The 18,528-nt window shown below is 40.4% G+C and overlaps 1 protein-coding gene across 11 annotated transcripts in view; it reads left to right on the top strand.

The window, feature by feature from the left end:
- Positions 1-18,528, top strand: part of ap3b2 (adaptor related protein complex 3 subunit beta 2) — a 59,703-nt gene that overhangs the window by 16,075 nt on the left and 25,100 nt on the right. For all 11 annotated transcript variants that reach the window (XM_086149106.1, XM_086149108.1, XM_086149105.1 and 8 more), the window contains exons 2-13: positions 4,024-4,099; positions 6,106-6,180; positions 6,271-6,366; positions 6,473-6,633; positions 9,024-9,090; positions 9,781-9,963; positions 10,740-10,937; positions 12,454-12,551; positions 15,800-15,854; positions 15,931-16,002; positions 17,489-17,551; positions 17,642-17,774. In XM_086149106.1, coding sequence (XP_086005232.1) covers positions 4,024-4,099; positions 6,106-6,180; positions 6,271-6,366; positions 6,473-6,633; positions 9,024-9,090; positions 9,781-9,963; positions 10,740-10,937; positions 12,454-12,551; positions 15,800-15,854; positions 15,931-16,002; positions 17,489-17,551; positions 17,642-17,774 — 1,277 coding nt within the window. The remainder of the gene's footprint in view (positions 1-4,023; positions 4,100-6,105; positions 6,181-6,270; positions 6,367-6,472; positions 6,634-9,023; positions 9,091-9,780; positions 9,964-10,739; positions 10,938-12,453; positions 12,552-15,799; positions 15,855-15,930; positions 16,003-17,488; positions 17,552-17,641; positions 17,775-18,528) is intronic.

Below are 18,528 nucleotides of genomic sequence, written 5' to 3'. Positions count from 1 at the left end.
ACCGCTGCTGCACTGATTTCTCTGCTATGGGTGAAAGTGGACGCTGTTTCCTCAGAACCGCCAGTAATTCGTTTATCTTCTCTCTTCTCAGTCGTCTTTGCAAGCTGTCATATTTTTCGCGGCGATGAGTCTCGTAGTGGCGCCGAAAATTATATTCCTACCGAAACTTGTCGCAAACACACTGAGCACAAAGGTTTTCCGCAGGTCTCGGTTAATAAATAGGACGTGGTCCATTTTTCTTTGAAAATTCTACACTCTTTATCTACTTTTCTCTATTTCGATAACGCAATTTTGGCTAGTGAGGGCGTAGCGGGAGGTAGAGAACAGGGTAGAAACAACGTGCTAACGTCTGCTGATTGGTCCGTCTCAGTAACGCGTATTGTCTTCTATTCTGACCAAAATAGTGGGCACCTAGCGGAAAATTCTCGAATTGCATTTAATTAAAAAAAAAAAAAATCCTTGTCTTTTATGCATTTTTTCAGTCAAATGATCCTGCGGGCCTGATCGAACCTCCGTACGGGACGGAATAATTGTTCACCCCGTCATTCATGCATCCTATGGAAAGATGCAACATTCACTGCATGTTCACAGAAGCGCCAACGATGCTAAAACAATGCAACAATGCTAATGCTAAAAATGCGGAACATCAGTGGAAACGCTCAGCGACGGCCCGTCTCATTCACGACCTCCCGCATTACAATCAAGATGCAGATCCAAGTTCGCCCCGCCGTCACGTAAAGGTCACGAGGGGGTTGAAATGAAAATCTCGCGACCCCGCTGGCAGGTTTGAGATTTTTAAATGTTTCATTTTCCAGCGGTCCGGTTTTCTCGATCAAACTAATTGCATTTGTCGGCTCCTTTTGGTAAATGATTCGTCCATTTCCCGGAGGGAGCTGTTCGTCAGACTGCAACTTCATTTATGCACTTAAACCTACACAATATGGTTATATATATATGCACACATTTATATCTGTATGCATAATCTATACAATTAATAAAAGCGCGTCATTACCGATATATTAATTATAGATGCAGGAGAAATTATATTACAAAAATAACCGTTCAGTCTCTTACATTCTCTGTTCCTATTTCGCTTTTAAAGAAAGACGGGGTTCTTCGCGCATGTGTTTTCGGTATCTTGTCTCCGAACCAGATTCTCCGTCTCCCGGTCCCGCCAGTCGATCCCCTCTATTCGCCGTTTCCGGTGCTCGGCTCCCTCCGACATCCCCCCTCCCGTGGTCCCGAGTCGAAACCCATGTCGGGTTCAGCAAACGCACTGCAGGAAATCGCTTGACTTCATTTTTACTGCATCTTTGGTTGCCTTGGAAACTGGTTTGGGGGTGGGGGATGCAACGCGCCGCTGCCGCGCCAACGCCCCGACCGCCGCACGATGAGAGGAAACGCCTCGGGACGCTTCGGCGTTTCAGTGCAGCTGTTCGGCGGCTTAAATGATTCAGGCTTTTTCTTCACGAAGCCAATAAGGGCTTGTATAATTAACTGGTGATAAACTAAGCAAAGAATAACCGAACAAGGAATGTGTGTTCCTGATTTTTATTTTTTTTGTTTTCAAAATTATAATGCGCGATTGTTTATTTGTCTGTTAAAAAAATCAACTTCCCCCTGAATTGAGAAATGAGCCAAAAATTGAATAATGTGAATAAAATCTTGGAAAAATGTCTTAAATATTATATTAAAATATGATGCGCGATTTTTTATTTATCTGTTAAAAAATCAACTTCCCCCTGAATTGAGAAATGAGCCAAAAATTGAATAATGTGAATAAAATCTTGGAAAAATGTCTTAAAAAATATCATATTAAAATATGATGCGCGATTGTTTATTTATCTGTTAAAAAATCAACTTCCCCCTGAATTGAGAAATGAGCCAAAAATTGAATAATGTGAATAAAATCTTGGAAAAATGTCTTAAATATTATATTAAAATATGATGCGCGATTGTTTATTTATCTGTTTAAAAATCAACTTCCCTCTGAATTGAGAAATGAGCCAAAAATTGAATAATGTGAATAAAATCTTGGAAAAATGTCTTAAAAAATATTATATTAAAATATAATAATTTTTAATATGCGTCTTAATACTCAATACTTAGTTTTCCAAATTTCGTCCTCATTCTCGCTAACCTGTTATTTTCTAATAAATTCCATAGAAAGAAGTCATTGAATTAAACGTTTAACTGTATCGTCAGTGATTATAATTTGCACCTGAAATGTTATTCATATTTATACCAGCAGCATTTGTTTGGTACCACACTTCGGATCTTGTTGATAATGAATATTATTATAATCCCTTTTATCTGTCTAACCGGCCTTAATCATATCACCTGTTTCTATTTTGCGGTTTTCCAATGTTGCTCGACACCCGCTGTCGCTTTCAGTTCCCGTCAAGCCGGATGGGATGGGATCTGCCCTGACGTCTCCGCCCCGCTGCAACGCAAACACACATAAACACTCCTGACACGTTGCAAACCTGCCGGTAGCAACGGTCACACGCAGGAACGTCAGTCTTCTCTACACAAAAGAAATCAGAACGTGTCCTCTCTGCAAATTTTAAAATGTGAAGACATTTGAAGTGAATCGGTTGCAGATTTCTCAATTTTGGGCGATGTTTCGGCTGAATTTCCGCATATTTCATAGTTATTTGCAGAAAAATCGCTGCCGGTGACGCGGTGGAGTTTGAATGCATTCAATCTGCAAATTTTTTCGATTTTGGGTTTTTGCATTAAATGGTGAGAAATGGGATGGGATTGGGAAGATAATCCCGCTCTTTCTTTTGACATAAATGTCACATGACAAAACTCCTGCAAAATGAAGCAGAACAAATTAGAAAAAAAAACACTTATTTGCATTGTCAGTGGTAAAAATACATGTATTTTTAAATTACAACTCAGAAATATAGTCTATGAACAATAGAATATTCTTGCATATCTTTAACAAAGACCATACTATAATTAAATGAATTTTTTTTTTCATTTCCTGAAAAAAGTGTTGTTTTTTTTTTCAGATAGGAGGTTTAGCATTCCAGCCATCGATATGACGAGTGAATAAGTGAGTGAATAGTTATGCCTGTGTAATAACACATTTACAGTACTAATATAGTGCAGTTACCCAGAAATACCGTCAAGCTAAGCTGGCGAAAAATAACTAAATAAATCTACGTGTACATATATAGGCCGCAAGTGTCCCCATTGTAACATGAGATATTTACACTGTAACATTTTTTTTTTTTTTTTTAACTCTTAATTAAATAGATACCGGTAACATATACAAAAACATACTGGAAATGTTTTTTTTCCAAACGCGGCTGATGAAAAAGATGAATAATAAATAACACAAGGAAAAGTCCACCCGTCCATCCATCCATCTATTTTCTATCCCCGGTTTGTTCTACTCCGGCTGGCCGCTATCTTGGTCTTCCTCCTGTGCGCTAAAAGCGTTAAAGTCGTCTTCCGTGTCTGAATTTCACGGTGGTTTCATCGGTCCGACGTGACGGCGCGAAGCTCGTTAGCCTAAAAAAAAAAATCCATAAATTAGCCGCATCGTTGTTCAAGCCGCAGTGTGAAAAAGGTAGCAGCTTATAATCCAGAAATCACTGTATATATAAATATACTCGTACATCCTTTTTTATATTGATTCTTATATTACTTCATCTTTTACCCTTTTACAGGATCAATAAAGTGATTCCGATCAGCTGGTAACCCAGTGTGCACTATAAGCGGTATAGAGAATGAATGGATGAATAAATAGAGCAGATGCGGCATCCCGATCAGAGAATATTGATCTGATCAGAACATCCCCTGCAAGCATTTTCTATGGCGGCTTCCAGTGTGTCCGTTTTTCTCGAGCTGCGTTCCCACTTCAAAGAGGTTTGGGGGGGTTCTGGGTCACCGCCGCACACTTTGATCCTCCCCGAGCATTATCACGCCGAAAAACAGTCGGCGCTCATTTAACGCCGCCGGCGCTTCATGCATAAACATAAACGGCTCCCTGGTGTTTTCCCCGCTCAGGCACGACGACTTGAAGGAGATGCTGGACAGCAACAAGGACTCCCTGAAGCTGGAGGCCATGAAGCGCATCGTGGCCGTGAGTAACGTCCCGAATAACGCGGAAGAACTTTCTGAGATATACGGTCGTATCTTCATTTGGGGGTTTAATGGTTTCCGCGATCGAGCTCGAAACTCGAATTCCATTTCCCCGTTTAAATGAACCGCTATTAATCCCCTTTGTTCGGGATGTGCTTTTAAAGTTATTAATTGCAAATTATTTCATACTCTTAACTCACTGGCTGCACATTTAATGCTACAATCTGATGCTAAATGCAACCGGCGTGGGTTTTTTTTTGAATTTATATTATTATTATATCATATCATGTTTTTGAATTTCCTGCGGTGATACCTGGAATATAATTCGTCCTGCGACTGAACTCCTCAATGTAATTTGCTCGTACAGCAAATTAAATTTCCCCGTTGAAATGGATCGGAACGCTGTAAATCTGTTCCAGCCCTCCCAGTTTCGGACGTGTTTTGAATAAGAAAAATGTACTTTATAAATAACGTAAGGATACATAAAGGTCGGATGAAGCTGCGGGGGAGAAGGTGGAGGAGTTTTCCATTCGGAGCTCTATCATTAGCTTAACGCACTGGCTACACATTTAATGCTAAAACGTGTTGCTAAATGCTATGCTACACTGCTTGTCTTAATATATTTTTTTTTTTTTTCAAAATGTCAAACCGCTCCCAACCGGTTTTGAACGTCTCTCCGGACGCTTCGTCCGTTGACGTTCCCGCCGCCGGACCCAATCTGTGTATCGTTTAACCCAGATCTGGGCTCAAAAATCCACCGAGCGACGGCTCGTGTCTCGGCTGTATCACCAGGATCAGCGGTTTTAAGGTTTTATTCATATATATGGATGTTCAGTGTGGGGCTGCTGGCTGGGGGTCTTCCCAGTGCAGTTTTAAATTCCGTAAATTCCGGACTATTGAGCGCCCCTGTATATAGGCCTAATTTTTTAAAGAAAAAAATGTACATAAACAAGCTGCACTTGTCTATAAGCCGCAGGCGTCTCGGTTGAAACCCGCGATATTTATGCAGCAAGATGTTACAGGAAAGATTTTTTTTTTTTTAAACTTTTAATTAAATAAAGGATGTTAACATCCACATTACGCACAGATGCCGAACGTTCGTGCAGCAGCTCTGTTTCCTTCTTCGACGGCCAGACTGACCGCTTTCAACTTCATCAAATTCATTTCTGCGCGTCTTTTTCATGATGGCTGCCTGTGCAAAAAGCGCAAAATGGCCGATCTGATAAATTATCGTGAATGCGAGTGAGTTTGCCGAAACTGTGACTGTGTTGGCGGAAAGAAGCCGCCGTCATTACCCTTAAAAAATCCATAAATTAGCTGCATCCTCGTCAAAGCCGCCGTTCTCAAAGTGTGTGAAAAAAGTAGCAGCTTATATGCTGGAATTTACGGTACTATTCCTTTTTCTTAAAAAATATTATAATGAAATATTATAATAATAATATAGTTGTTGATATGCGTCTTAATACTTAGTTTTCCAAATTTCGTCTTCATTCTCGCTAACCTGTCATTTTCTAATTTTATTTTTTAATTGTATTTTCTAAACTGCCCTGGTTTCAATTTTTTCCAAGTTCGCGTCACGCTAGCAATCTATCTCCCGATGTTTTGGTTTTTGCTGTTAATTCTCCGTCTCGTTAAAAGAATTTCCTTGTTTCCTTTGAATTTTTATTATTACTTTACGCCATTTAGGTCATTTGAGTTGATTTCTTGGATACTCTGATTTTAACAGAAATTGTGGACGATGAAAAGTCTGCATCACCCCTTTTTTTTTTTTTTTTTGAATATTGAAACCGTGAGGTTTCTAAAGCACCAGTGCGAAATGATAATCTTTACACCATCGCGTTGCAGTCTTAATCTTTGAAAAGGCCGATTATAGATGAGTCTGAGTCTCCATTCATTACGGGAACAAAGAGGGAGGACGTGCGAATGTCCAAAGAGCTTCTCCTCTCAACAAGTCGTCGCTGCTCTTTCAAAAAAACACGCCACCCTGATTCCCTGTTTCCCCCGCAGATGATCGCCCGAGGTAAAAACGCGTCGGATCTCTTCCCCGCCGTCGTGAAGAACGTGGCCTGTAAGAACATCGAGGTCGGTACCGAAGAGATGAGCGATACGGCTCGGCATAATTAAACCGCGTCATTACGATGAATAGCGTTTTAACTTTTTCAACCCGTGCAGGTGAAGAAGCTGGTGTACGTTTACCTGGTGCGCTACGCCGAGGAGCAGCAGGACCTGGCCCTGCTGTCCATCTCCACCTTTCAGCGCGGACTGAAGGTAGTGATGGTCACGATGGAATCGATGCAGATCCCATATTTTCGGATGGAGATACTAAAACGGAAGTGGACCCGACCCCCGCCCGCTCCAATGTTTTGTTTGGCAGGATCCGAACCAGCTGATCCGAGCCAGCGCCCTGAGAGTCCTCTCCAGCATCAGGGTCACCATCATCGTCCCCATCATGATGCTGGCCATCAAGGAGGCCGCGTCCGACATGTCGCCGTACGTCAGGAAGACGGCCGCTCACGCCATTCCCAAACTCTACAGGTAGCCGCCGCCGCGGACGCTATTCACCGCTTGACGAGTGAAAACACCGATCTGTAATTTCTGGACTATTGGGCGCACCTGAATATAAGCCGCACCAGCTAAGATAGCTAAATAAATATATGCGTATACAGGACTGTATCCTCTGATACAAGACCTGATCTTTTGTCATTTAACTGTTTTTAGGCCATAAAGCATAGCAGCACAACAGTGACAATATCAATAAATATGAGTTGAAATAAAAGAGACAATTAAAAGATAGCAAAAGACAACCACAAAAAAATAGACAGCAAAATAAACAACTAGCATAAAAATAGACAACAGAATGGAAAAAAAAACAGCAAGGGTGAGAATAGAGAACCAAAACAACAACAGCAAGGATAAGGACAGAAACAGTGACAATACCAATGACAAAAATAAACAGGATATTTATATTTATTTATATTCAGCTATTTAAAGGTCTTAAACCATGTTTCGTCTTCAATTTAACCCAAACTGCTATATAATATATATTGCTCCTGACTTTTTTGTTAAGAATATCATTAAATTAACAAAAAATAATGCAACAAAATTTGGCTATCGGGTAATTTTATTTTTAACTTCATGTCCTCTTTTATGTTCACATCCATAAATCTTGTCTCTCCTCCTGCCTTTTAGATTCAACCTCAGTATCTTACCATAAATATAGAAATTTACAGGACGTCTCAGAAAATTAGAATATTGTGATAAAGTTCTTTATCTTCTGTAATGCAATTAAAAAAACAAAAATTACTTTTTCATGATATTCTAATATTTTGAGATGGGAGTTTTCTTAAGATGTAAGCCATAATCAGCAATATTAAAATAATAAAAGGCTTGCAATGTTTCAGTTGATTTGTCATGAATCCAGAATGTATGACATTTTTGTTTTTGTACTTGCATTACAAAAGATAAAGCACTTTAACACAATATTCTAATTTTCTGAGACAGTCCTGTGTAAAGGCTGCACTTGTCTATAAGCACCAGGTGTCATGAGATATTGACACCGACATGTTTTTTTTTTTTAATTTTAATTAAATACATACCGGTAACGTCCACCAATACATCCTGTAAATGCTTTTTTCCAAACCCAGCTGATGAAAAAGATGAATGATAAATAACACAAGGAAAAGTCCATCCATCCCCATTTTCTATTTCTATTTCTATTCATATTCTATTTATCTACTATTATTTATTATTGTTTTGTTTTACTTGAAACTCTGGCACAACAATTTCCTTCGGGATAAATAAAGTTGTTCTCATTCTTATTCTTCTTATTCCCATTTTGTCCTACTCTAGATTATCGCTATCTTGGTCTTCCATTCGCGCGCTAAAACCGTTAAAGTTGTATTTTTCTGTGTCGGAATTGAACGGCCGCAGAATTTCAAGCTCATTTCAAGCTCATTTCATCGTCCTGATGTGACGAGGCTGAATGTTTTGGCGGCGTGAAGCTCGTTAGCACGCAAAAATCCATAAGTTAACCGCGTCGTTGTTTAAGCCGCAAGGTTCAAAACGCGCAAAAAAAAAAAGCGGCTTCTAGTTTGGAAATGACGGTATTTGTTTTGTTTCTCAACAACGAAATGTGCCTCTGGAATTCATTAGCATTGCAGATTAAGACTAAATAGGATTTATCTTGAATTGCTTAAACAACTAAGACCATTTGACAAACTTGTCGTAGCTGATTTACTGATTATAAGACTCAAGATTCAAATTCTTTATTTTTACATATACAGTCAGGACTTGTGTTTCCCTGTACAATTGCATTACTATGTCGCTGTCTGCAGCCAAGCCAGGTAGGTTGAAAAGAACAGAAAAGTAAATAATAATCCTATTATTGCAATGAGATGTAAACAATGCAGAGAAAACAGTCTCGCAAAGTTGAGTTTGGATGCCGACAGTTCGATAAACAGTAGATTTAAGCGTTTCTCTTCCATTGTCGAATGCGGAAGGACGTCAAACCTTATAGAGAATCATCTTCGGTGGAAACTGTAAATCGTACGAGCCGGAGAGATTCAACAATTGTGACTTTATCTTCTCCTCGCTTGGAAATATTGGCAGAAGCGGTGTGACTGAGCGAGCCTGTGTGTTCACGCTAATTATATGTTTGATTAGATCGGCCTGTAATTATAACTCATCCGCATCCGTTTCGCTCAAATGCATTTTCACAACCGCCACCTTTCGGCCTGTCGACTCGACAGTGACTCGGCATTTTTCAAATGCAAAAATGAAAGAGTTGTTTGAAGACGATCCAGCGGGTTCTTTTTCAAAAAGGCTTATTTTTCTTGTTTGTTTTTGTTTTTGTTTTTTTTTTGTAAATGAGACGTTGGTGTTTCCCTTCTGGCCCTCCTGAGCGGTTTATCCATGTCTGTCCTCAGTTTGGATCCCGAACAGAAGGACCAGCTGATCGAAGTCATCGAGAAACTCCTCGCCGACAAAACCACCGTGGGTATTTTTGAATTTTGAATTAGGAAAATAAATTTGTCCTGTGCCTGAGCTCTTAATCCAGATGTATCAAGAATTAATTTCCCAGTTGAAATGAAGCGAAACGCTACAAAGCCGTCGCAACCAGTTTTGGATGTTTCTCAAATAAGAAATGTGTGCTTAATAAATAACATTCAAACCATAAATATGAAAAAATAACATTACATAAAGATGAGATGATTATGCTGGAAGTTTTTCATTTGATGCTCTATTTCTAACTTAAATTATTGGCTTAACGTTTAACGCTGCAACGTGTTGCTACACTCCATAGCTAAACTTTATTTATGGACAAAGTGAAGCTGCTCTTCTTTTTAAAATCTCCTCCATCTCTTCATGGACGAGTCCACAAAACGTACGCCTCGCTCGTGTTTTTCCGTGATTTTTCCACGATATAACTCAGAGTATCACAAAGCCAAAAATCCCCCGAGCGACAGCTCGTATCTCGGAAAACTAGCAAGGGACACGTAAGTCGAGCATCCACTGTACTCGGATTTTTCACTTCCTACCACATGGAACTAGATGGAATCCAGCACTATCTTATAATCAGTTTAACTCATTTCTAATAATTACTCGATGGAGACATATCGAAATCGCATGTGACCGCCATCATTTCCCGCCCCGTGCCTCATCCTTCCCCATTAAACCCGGCAGCTGGTCGCCGGGAGCGTCGTCATGGCGTTCGAGGAGGTCTGTCCGGAGCGCATCGACCTGATCCACAAGAACTACCGGAAGCTGTGCAACCTCCTGATCGACGTGGAGGAGTGGGGACAGGTGGTCATCATCAACATGCTGACCCGCTACGCCAGGACCCAGTTCCTCAACCCCAACATCAACGTGAGTCGGAGAAAAACACTTGACGTGCCGACGGATCGGGCTTTAGTTTGGCGGGTTTGAACCGAGATACAAAGCGTATTTACCGTTTATTTACCGTTATTGGTGTTTCGCGGAATCGGTTGTCGGCCCGCACTTTGGCAGGTAAGACGCTTTCGCAGACTCATGTATTGTTTGCACAAACTGTACAACCACGGAGGACCCGCACAGAAAAGGCCTCCTATCGATTCCCTCCTTTTACAACGTTCTGTATTTTGCAGAGTTACTGTTTATAATTCCAGCCCCGAGTCGGAGGCGGTGTATTAATCAAGCGAAGCCCCATCGCGCCTGATTTACGAACGCCTGTTCCTTTTCTGCGCCCCCTCGCAAACTAATTGTTTTTTCAATGTTTCATAAATTATTTGCATGCGAACGGGTCGGGGGACGCGAAGCTATTATAAAAGTTATATTGTGACTAAATTCTAAGCAACAATACTTTCAGCGGCGATAATTATAGCAATCTAGTCCTTCCATTGTCGCCCAGATCGACATTTAAATGAATCCGACATTTCTCTCTTTGCAGCTCGGCCGCCTTTGTTTGCGCGACTCGATTAGGTCCTAATCAACACCCAGCCGTTGTTTACTTTTCTCAACTTCGCGGCGGCGTGACGGGAAAATCGTTCATTCGAATCCCCAAAAAAAACGAAAGAGACGGGGAGTAGTAAAGCCAATGTTTTGGGGGAAAAACTACAAATATGGCGGCCGGCGAAGTGCTTTCTGACCCGTCGTCCTGGACGCAGGAGTCCCTCCTGGAGGAGGGAGGCTCCGGGGACAGGACCTTCTACGGCTCGGACGAAGACGAGGACGAGGACGAGGAGGAGAAGGAGAAGAAGGCCGAGGCGGCCGCCATGGCAAAGAGGAAGCCCTACGTGATGGACCCGGACCACCGGCTGCTGCTGAGGAACACCAAGCCGCTCCTGCAGAGCCGCAACGCCGCGGTGAGCTGCCGCACCGCCGGATTATACACTCACCCAGTTACCATGGCGGGGATTAAAACCGCTTGTTTTGTCGCACGGAGCAGCAGGTTGATGAGTAACCGGGGGGGGTTTCGGCTGCCGGCGAGACGGTTAATCAGAGATGACGCGTCCCTCCCGGGCGAGGCCGAGTCCCCGACGGAAGTTAATAAAATATCACGGCGCGGGTCGCCTCGCACGGCCCCGCTCTTTACCGCGACGCGGCTAATCTGCTAAATCTGCCCCGTCATGGTTTTGTTTTTTTCCAGAACGCCCGGAGGCAGACCAGGCGCATCGCTCAGCGTCTCGCTCTAAAATTGAAGCGCGCTCATTTGCATAAGTGCATTTTACGATAACATCTCGACGTTCATTCCCGGAGCGCGCCTCTCGGCATTATCTTATTAAAGTCCCGCCGCAGATGAAGTACAGTCAGACATAATTATACAAATGTAGAGCTGGAGAAAAGATGAGCCGTTGGCTGTAGGTCCGGCCAGCATCCTAAATGTCAGGCGAATCGGATGGGAATCCCCCAACAGCTCACAAATAAAGAGACAACAATCGTAAAAATCTGGAGTTTTTTTTTAAACATCTCTGGTGCTTCGTATATAGCAAACTAATAAGGGTGAGGCCCTTCACCACTGCAAATATGGTGCAGAAAAAATGGTGAAAGTGACATGTTTTCCATCCCCAGAAACAAACGTTTGTAACATTGAACGCAGTGTATTTGCACAGAGCAAAGAATAAGAATACTTTGTTGATCCCTCAGGGGGAAAATGCTTTTCGTTGAAAGCAGCTCCTGCGAGAGTAAAGTCGGGAAGGATCGAAATAGAACTCTAAATAAAAAATAAAGAATAAAAATAGCGAATAATAAAAATGAGTTAAAAGAACAGTAACGATCGGAATAAATAGATAATAATATATCTAATGTACATACACGTGTATTTACAAGTACATGTAAGTGATTACATGCAGTCATTTTGAAAGGCTGGGAAATCCCTGGAAAGCGTTGATGTGTGTGTGTGTGTGTGCGCGTGTGTGTGTGTGTCCTCGATGACAGTTTCTAAAAAGAATAAAAATAGCGAATGATAAAAATAAATTAAAAAGAACAGCAACACTCAAAATAAGTAAATAAAAATTACATGTTATGTATTTACATGTACATATATATGATTACATGCAGTCATTTTGAAAGGCTGGAAAATCCCCGGAAAGCATGGATGCGTGCATGTGTGTGCGTGTGTGTGTGCGTGTGTCCTCGCTGACGGTTTCTATAAAGAATAAAAATAGCGAATAATAAAGATAAATTAAAAAGAACAGGAACGATCGAAATAAGTAAATAAAAACATATGTTATGTATTTACAAGTACATGTATATGAGTACATGCAGTCATTTTGAAAGGCTGGAAAATCCCTGCAAAGCATGGATGCGTGCGTGCGTGCGTGTGTGTGTGTGTGTGTGTGTGTGTGTGTCCTCGCTGACGGGTAACCCTTGGTCCCCCAGGTGGTGATGGCCGTGGCCCAGCTGTACTTTCACCTGGCCCCCAAGGCGGAGGTGGGGGTGATCGCCAAGGCTCTGGTCCGTCTCCTCAGGAGCCACAGGTGAGATCCGGACGCAAACTAACAGCGTGAGATCCGGCACACTACCTTTTCGCATGTACCCCACTTTTAACGCAACACAAACTGACGTTCGTTCCTTTTACTGCCATTGAAATGCTCATTGAATGGCTCGAATATGCAGACGTACATCCTCATTCCCACAGAGTTAAAGAAATTATTCTCTCTGATTTTTTGCTCATTTTTAGACAATCTACTTTTAATTTTTTGTGTTAGGGCACAGCAGAGAACATGAGGCCATAAGATAAGAAAAAACTGCCATTAAATCTTGATAAAACCGAATTTTTAATATGCAGATGTTGCAAAAACAAATGCAAATTATGATCAATAATATGGAAGTAAAGTTATTGAGGTGGCCCCTTAATATACAAATCACTTGTAAACACATTTTTTAAGATATGAATCGCCATTTGAGTAAATTTTATCCTATATTAAAAAAAAAAAATCTCGATACAAACACAAAATCAAGTGGTGAACACAGACAGAAGATGCTTTCTGTGGAAATGAAGCACGACATAATGGAAAAATTAGTTAAAGATGTGAAAAAAATCAACATATGAACCCACTTTTGGAACAAATTAAATTCATATCTCAAGGGACTGCTGTATATCACAAAATATCCAAATCCGTCGCACTATTAAATAAAACAAATATAATCACCACATTCACCGTAGCGATGATTTTTATGTTACTCGCTGGGACGAGGTCTGAGGATTCACTGCGCGTGCAAACAATTACAAAACCCATTTCATAACAAAACCCATTTCCACATAACAAAAGAGAACAATAAGGATAATCAGCAGGGCTGTTTATCATAAATCCACAAACAAATTATTCATAACCTTACGGACCCTGAAATTCAGCAATCTGGAGGACTGCTCAAATAATATATGAAGTAAATAGTAATTATAGTGATAATAAATGATAATTAATAAAAAGGGCAAGAACAAATGTTCTGCAGTGATTGTAAACAGGGATGAAACCAGGCTAAAGCGCCATTATTTTACTTAAAGACCTAAATTACTCATTAAAAAGGAGCCAGTTTATCACTTGCTAATGTAAAGAAATATTCTTGCTGATTTTAGTGTGACGTGTTGACAGATTTAAATGTATTCCAACGTACGTTTAGCGGCCTGAAAGGCTGAGAACGAAGCCGCGATAAGAAGCACCCGCTTTGCGGGGGAAGAAATGAAAAAGCCTGAAGCAAAGACACTCCTGGGTGCGATCAGAGCCAGAACAGTGTCCATAAAAGTCATCAAGGCTGGAAAAACGGTGCGAGATAAACCATCAGGAGCCACACCAGTTCCCCCGGGGCGGCGACTCTTCTCATCGACGAGTGGCCCTTGTGTTTGTTTGTGTGCCGTTACGATATAATCCATCAGCTGGGACCAAAAGCAGCCTCTGCCTTTGCAGGGATTTGTCAGGAATTCCACCCCGCTGCACAAAAATGTCGCATACCCGCGTTCTAAAAGGAGTCATTTCCGTTATGGATCAACGGAAAAAATGCTCCCGTTTTCCATTTTAATAGCTACGCTAATGCTACAGTGGCTACATACCATAGACATTCATTGTGCTAGGCTAACAGAGTGTTAGCTAAGATAAGATAAGATAAGATAAGATAAGAACAACTTTATTTATCCTGAAGGAAATTGTTGTGCCAGAGTTACAGAAAATATAACAGTAAAAAATAATAAAAAGAAAAAGGCGGAATTAGAAATAAAAATAAACTATAAACTATAAAGTGTCTCAGTGAAACTATAAAGTTTCTTAGTAAACAAGTGATAAAACTATAAGTGTCTTAGTAACAAGTGACAATAGTATGATAAAAGGAAAAATTGTAGTGTAGCTGTTATTATTTTTCCTAGACTTCTCACTCCCTACCTCATTAATATTCTTTATCTTATTATAAGGATGATGAATAAAGATGACAAAAAAATGATTTTTCCCTTTAAATCAAAGCTGCTTTTTTCACACTGAGGCTCAAAAAAAACGATGTGGCTAATTTATACATTTTTTTGGGCTAACGAGCTTCACGCCATCAAAACATTTAGCTTCGTCACGTTCCCAGACTGTACGTAATAAACACTTTGAATCTTGTGTTTGTCAAAGAATACATGATCTTAGTTGTGTAAGCAATTCAAGATAAATTGTATTTAGTCTTAATCTGCAATGCTAATGTATTCCAGAGGCACATTTCAATGTTGAGTTTTTTTTTTTTTTTTTGGAAACAAAACAAATACTGTAATTTCCGGATTAGAAGCTGCGACTTTTTACACACGCTTTGAACCTTGCGGCTTAAAAAACGATGCGGCAAATTTATGGATTTTTTTGAGCTAACGAGCTTCACGCTGCCAAAACATTTCGCCTCGTCACGTCGGAGCAGTGAAACGACGGTGAAATTCTGAGGTCATTCAGTTCCGAAGACGGGATAGAAAATGGATGGATTTTTCCACGTGCTATTTATTATTAATCTTTTTCATCAGCCGTGTTTCAGCCGCTGTGCAGAAAAAAGCTCTTTCCAGTACGTATTTGTGGATGTCACAAATACGTACGTAATGCAAATATGTATGTGGTATGTATTTAATTAAAAGTTTAAAAAAAAATTCTGTGTATGTTACAACGTGGACAAGTGCGGCCTATATATATATATATGTATGTACATATATTCATTTTGTTGTTTTTAGCCGGTGCGGCTAAAAGATTCAAAGATTCAAAGCGTTTATTGTCACATTTCCAGAGTAGAAACATGTTTCCCCTGTACAATGAAATTCCTACTTTGCCGTCCGCAGTCCATTTAAATATGTGCCGATAGGAAGAGTGTAAACATTATTATAAATATGATTATAGATATGAATGTGAGCATCGCAGTTTGCAACACGGCGCCCAGTTTGCGCTTAAGACTAAGCTTGTACATTCAATCTATGTGTTGTGTTTTTCCCCTTCAAATTCAGTCTATAATGGCTTATAACCTTTTCTTAAACACAGAAGATATGTGAGCGAAAATAACTCAATAAGAAATATGTTTCTTTTTAGGATTCATGTATTGTGATGTGATGTTGCCAATCACAATTTTATTGAGTGAGTAGTTGTGCTATCAGAAGTACTTAATAGTCCGGAAAATATGGTATTCTGAAGATAAAGTTGGGGCAGTCAAGCAAGCTAGCTCAGCTTATTTTTCTAAATGAGATTGTTTTGTTCACCTTTTTTATTTCATTTTCTGTCTTTCGTCCCAGCGAAGTCCAGTTTGTCGTTCTTCAGAACGTAGCGACGATGACGATCAAGCGGAGGGTGAGTAGTTTCTAGTTTAACCTCTGCGTTCGCTGACGATGCAGCCGTCTGACAAACCTTGGTTTCCTCTCCTCAGGGGATGTTTGAACCGTACCTGAAGAGTTTCTACATCCGCTCCACCGACCCCACCCAGATCAAGATCCTCAAGGTTTCCTCCCCCTTCTATTCAATTTGCCGTCGTCCCTTTCTCCGCTTTCACACTCCCTCCTCACACATCCCGGCGAAATGGAAATTATCCACACATGAATGACAGGTTGTGTTTCTCTCAATGGCGTGTGAGCGAGTGGATGATTATTCGTCTATTTGTGAAGGAGAGGTTGAATGGTTGCATGTTAATTATGACGTGTGAATGACAGGGTGAATGGTTGCATGTCTTTAAATGAATGGATGAGTGAATGTGTCTCTGTAAGGTGTGTGTGTGAGAGGGGGAATGTTGCATCTCCATGTGATGTGTGAAGAAGTGAGTAATTATTTGTCTATGATTTGTTAATGAGAGGATGAATGGTTGCATGTCTCCATATGATGTGAATGGGTGAATGAATGTGGTGTGTTTCTATGTCAGGGTTTCCCAAACTTTAACCTGCAAGGGCCAAATAACTTTTCCCTTCCCTTGTCGCAAAAAGTGTGACGATCGCAGAGGCGTCTAAACGTAAACATGGATTGTTTTCCAGAAAGCCACACATCACCAACAATGAACCATTTCTGGGATTGCAGCAAGTTAGGCTATGCAGTGTGTGTGTGTGTGTGTGTGTGTACGTTTGTGTATGTCTTTGTCCAAAAAAAAAACCAAAAAAACCTCACTAACCCAAGCATATGGTTCTTTATATTTCCCGTGCATCATGTATTTGCAAGTGTATTTGCAGTCCCTATGTCCTCTATTGTAAGTCGCTTTGGATAAAAGCGTCTGCCAAATGCAATGTAATTTAATAATGTAATTTAATCTTGACAGGACAAAAAAAAAAAAAAAAAAAAATCAGAAAATAAATAATAACATTTTTAATGAAATAAATAACACAATTTATTAAATCAGGGGTGTCAAACTCAAGGCCCGTGGGCCGGATTAGGACTGTAAACAGGTTTAATGCGGCTGGCAAAGCTAAAAAATAGCAGGTTTGAGGAGTGAATTGAACAATAGGTACGTAACAGTAGTTCATATGTCATGATTTTACCCATCGGGCCCACCTTAGAATAGATTTTCCCCTGTGTTGCCCCTGAGCTAAAATGAGTTTGACACTCCTGTATAAAATAAATAATCACCAAATAACCCATTTCAAGTATTTCACAGAAAAAAAAAAGCAAAGGAACATTAACTTCCTTGTAGACACAACTATTTGCAGCTCTCTCACATCAAATTCACTGTGAAAATGAAACCAAACTGATACCAACACAACACATTTCACTACCAGTACGGTTGTATGATTATATTTGTATTATTATTTGCGTTATGATTATAAAATCTTAACGCATCATAAGACCATGCATGTCGTCAAATTGAATGGATGATATGAGGTGGATGAAAGGGTGAATGGTTGCATGTCACTTTACGCGGCCTCGTGATCGACTGGCGACCGCTGGGAACGCAGCCACAACGCGTTTTGCCATTTATCTTTTCTTTTTTCTCGTCTTTTTCGCAGCTGGAGGTCCTCACTAACTTGGCCAACGAGACAAACATTTCCACCATTCTCAGAGAGTTCCAGGTAGCGTGAGTAGCAAGGCGTTCTTATAATTCCGCCGGAGAAACTGCGGCGTCTGCGGTCCGGCGCCGATAACCTCCTGTCCTCCGCTAGACGTACATTAAAAGCATGGATAAAGACTTCGTGGCCGCCACGATCCAAGCCATCGGCCGCTGCGCCACCAACATCGGAGAGGTGAGGGACACGTGTCTGAACGGCCTGGTGCAGCTCCTGTCCAACAGAGACGGTACGTCACTCAGCAAAGTGCAAGACCTCAGGCGTCACATCACATTAGATCAGATTCTATAGACCCTTAGTTTTAACCAAGAGTTTACGCATGATTGTTGCCAAGCGGCGTCAGGGAAAAAGAATAGCTTTTCATAGTTTGGGGTAAAATCTCATCAAATCAGAAGTGCATATTGACATGAGTTTGGTTGTATTGACAGGGGTCGGCAACCTTTACCACCCAAAGAGCCATTTGGACTCGTTTCCCCACAGTAGAGAAAACACCGGGAGCTAAGCAACCCTTTTAAAATTTAAAATGAATTAACACGGCGTTAAGGTTTTTTTTTTTTTTTAGTCTTTATGTATAAACAAAATATGCGTTCCTTTTTTTTTTTTTTTTTTTTTTTTTTTAAATCAATGAAAATTTCATTTCTGCACGTAGCCAAACATTTTGAGCTCCACAAAAAAAGATGTTGGGTTGAAGATTAATTTTTAGCAGAATACTCCGTGTCTATTTGAGTCCTTGTATTTGGACCCGTTTGGACCCGTTTCCCCACAGTAAAGAAAACACCAGGAGCTAAACAACCCTTTTAATATTTAAAATGAATTAACACAGCATTAAGGTTGTTTTGTTTTGTTTTTTTTTTTAGTCTTTATGTGTAAACAAAATATGCGTTTTTTTTTTTTGTTTTGTTTTGTTTTTTTTTAAATCAATGAAAATTTCATTTCTGCACGAAGCCAAACATTTTGAGCTCCTCCAAAAAAGATGTTGGGTT

The sequence above is a fragment of the Fistularia commersonii genome, chromosome 7, assembly GCF_037954325.1.
Source record: "Fistularia commersonii isolate RoL2024-O1a breed Wild chromosome 7, RoL_Fcom_v1.0, whole genome shotgun sequence".
Taxonomy (NCBI): Eukaryota; Metazoa; Chordata; class Actinopteri; order Syngnathiformes; family Fistulariidae; genus Fistularia; species Fistularia commersonii.
This window is presented reverse-complemented; position numbering and strand designations above follow the sequence as displayed.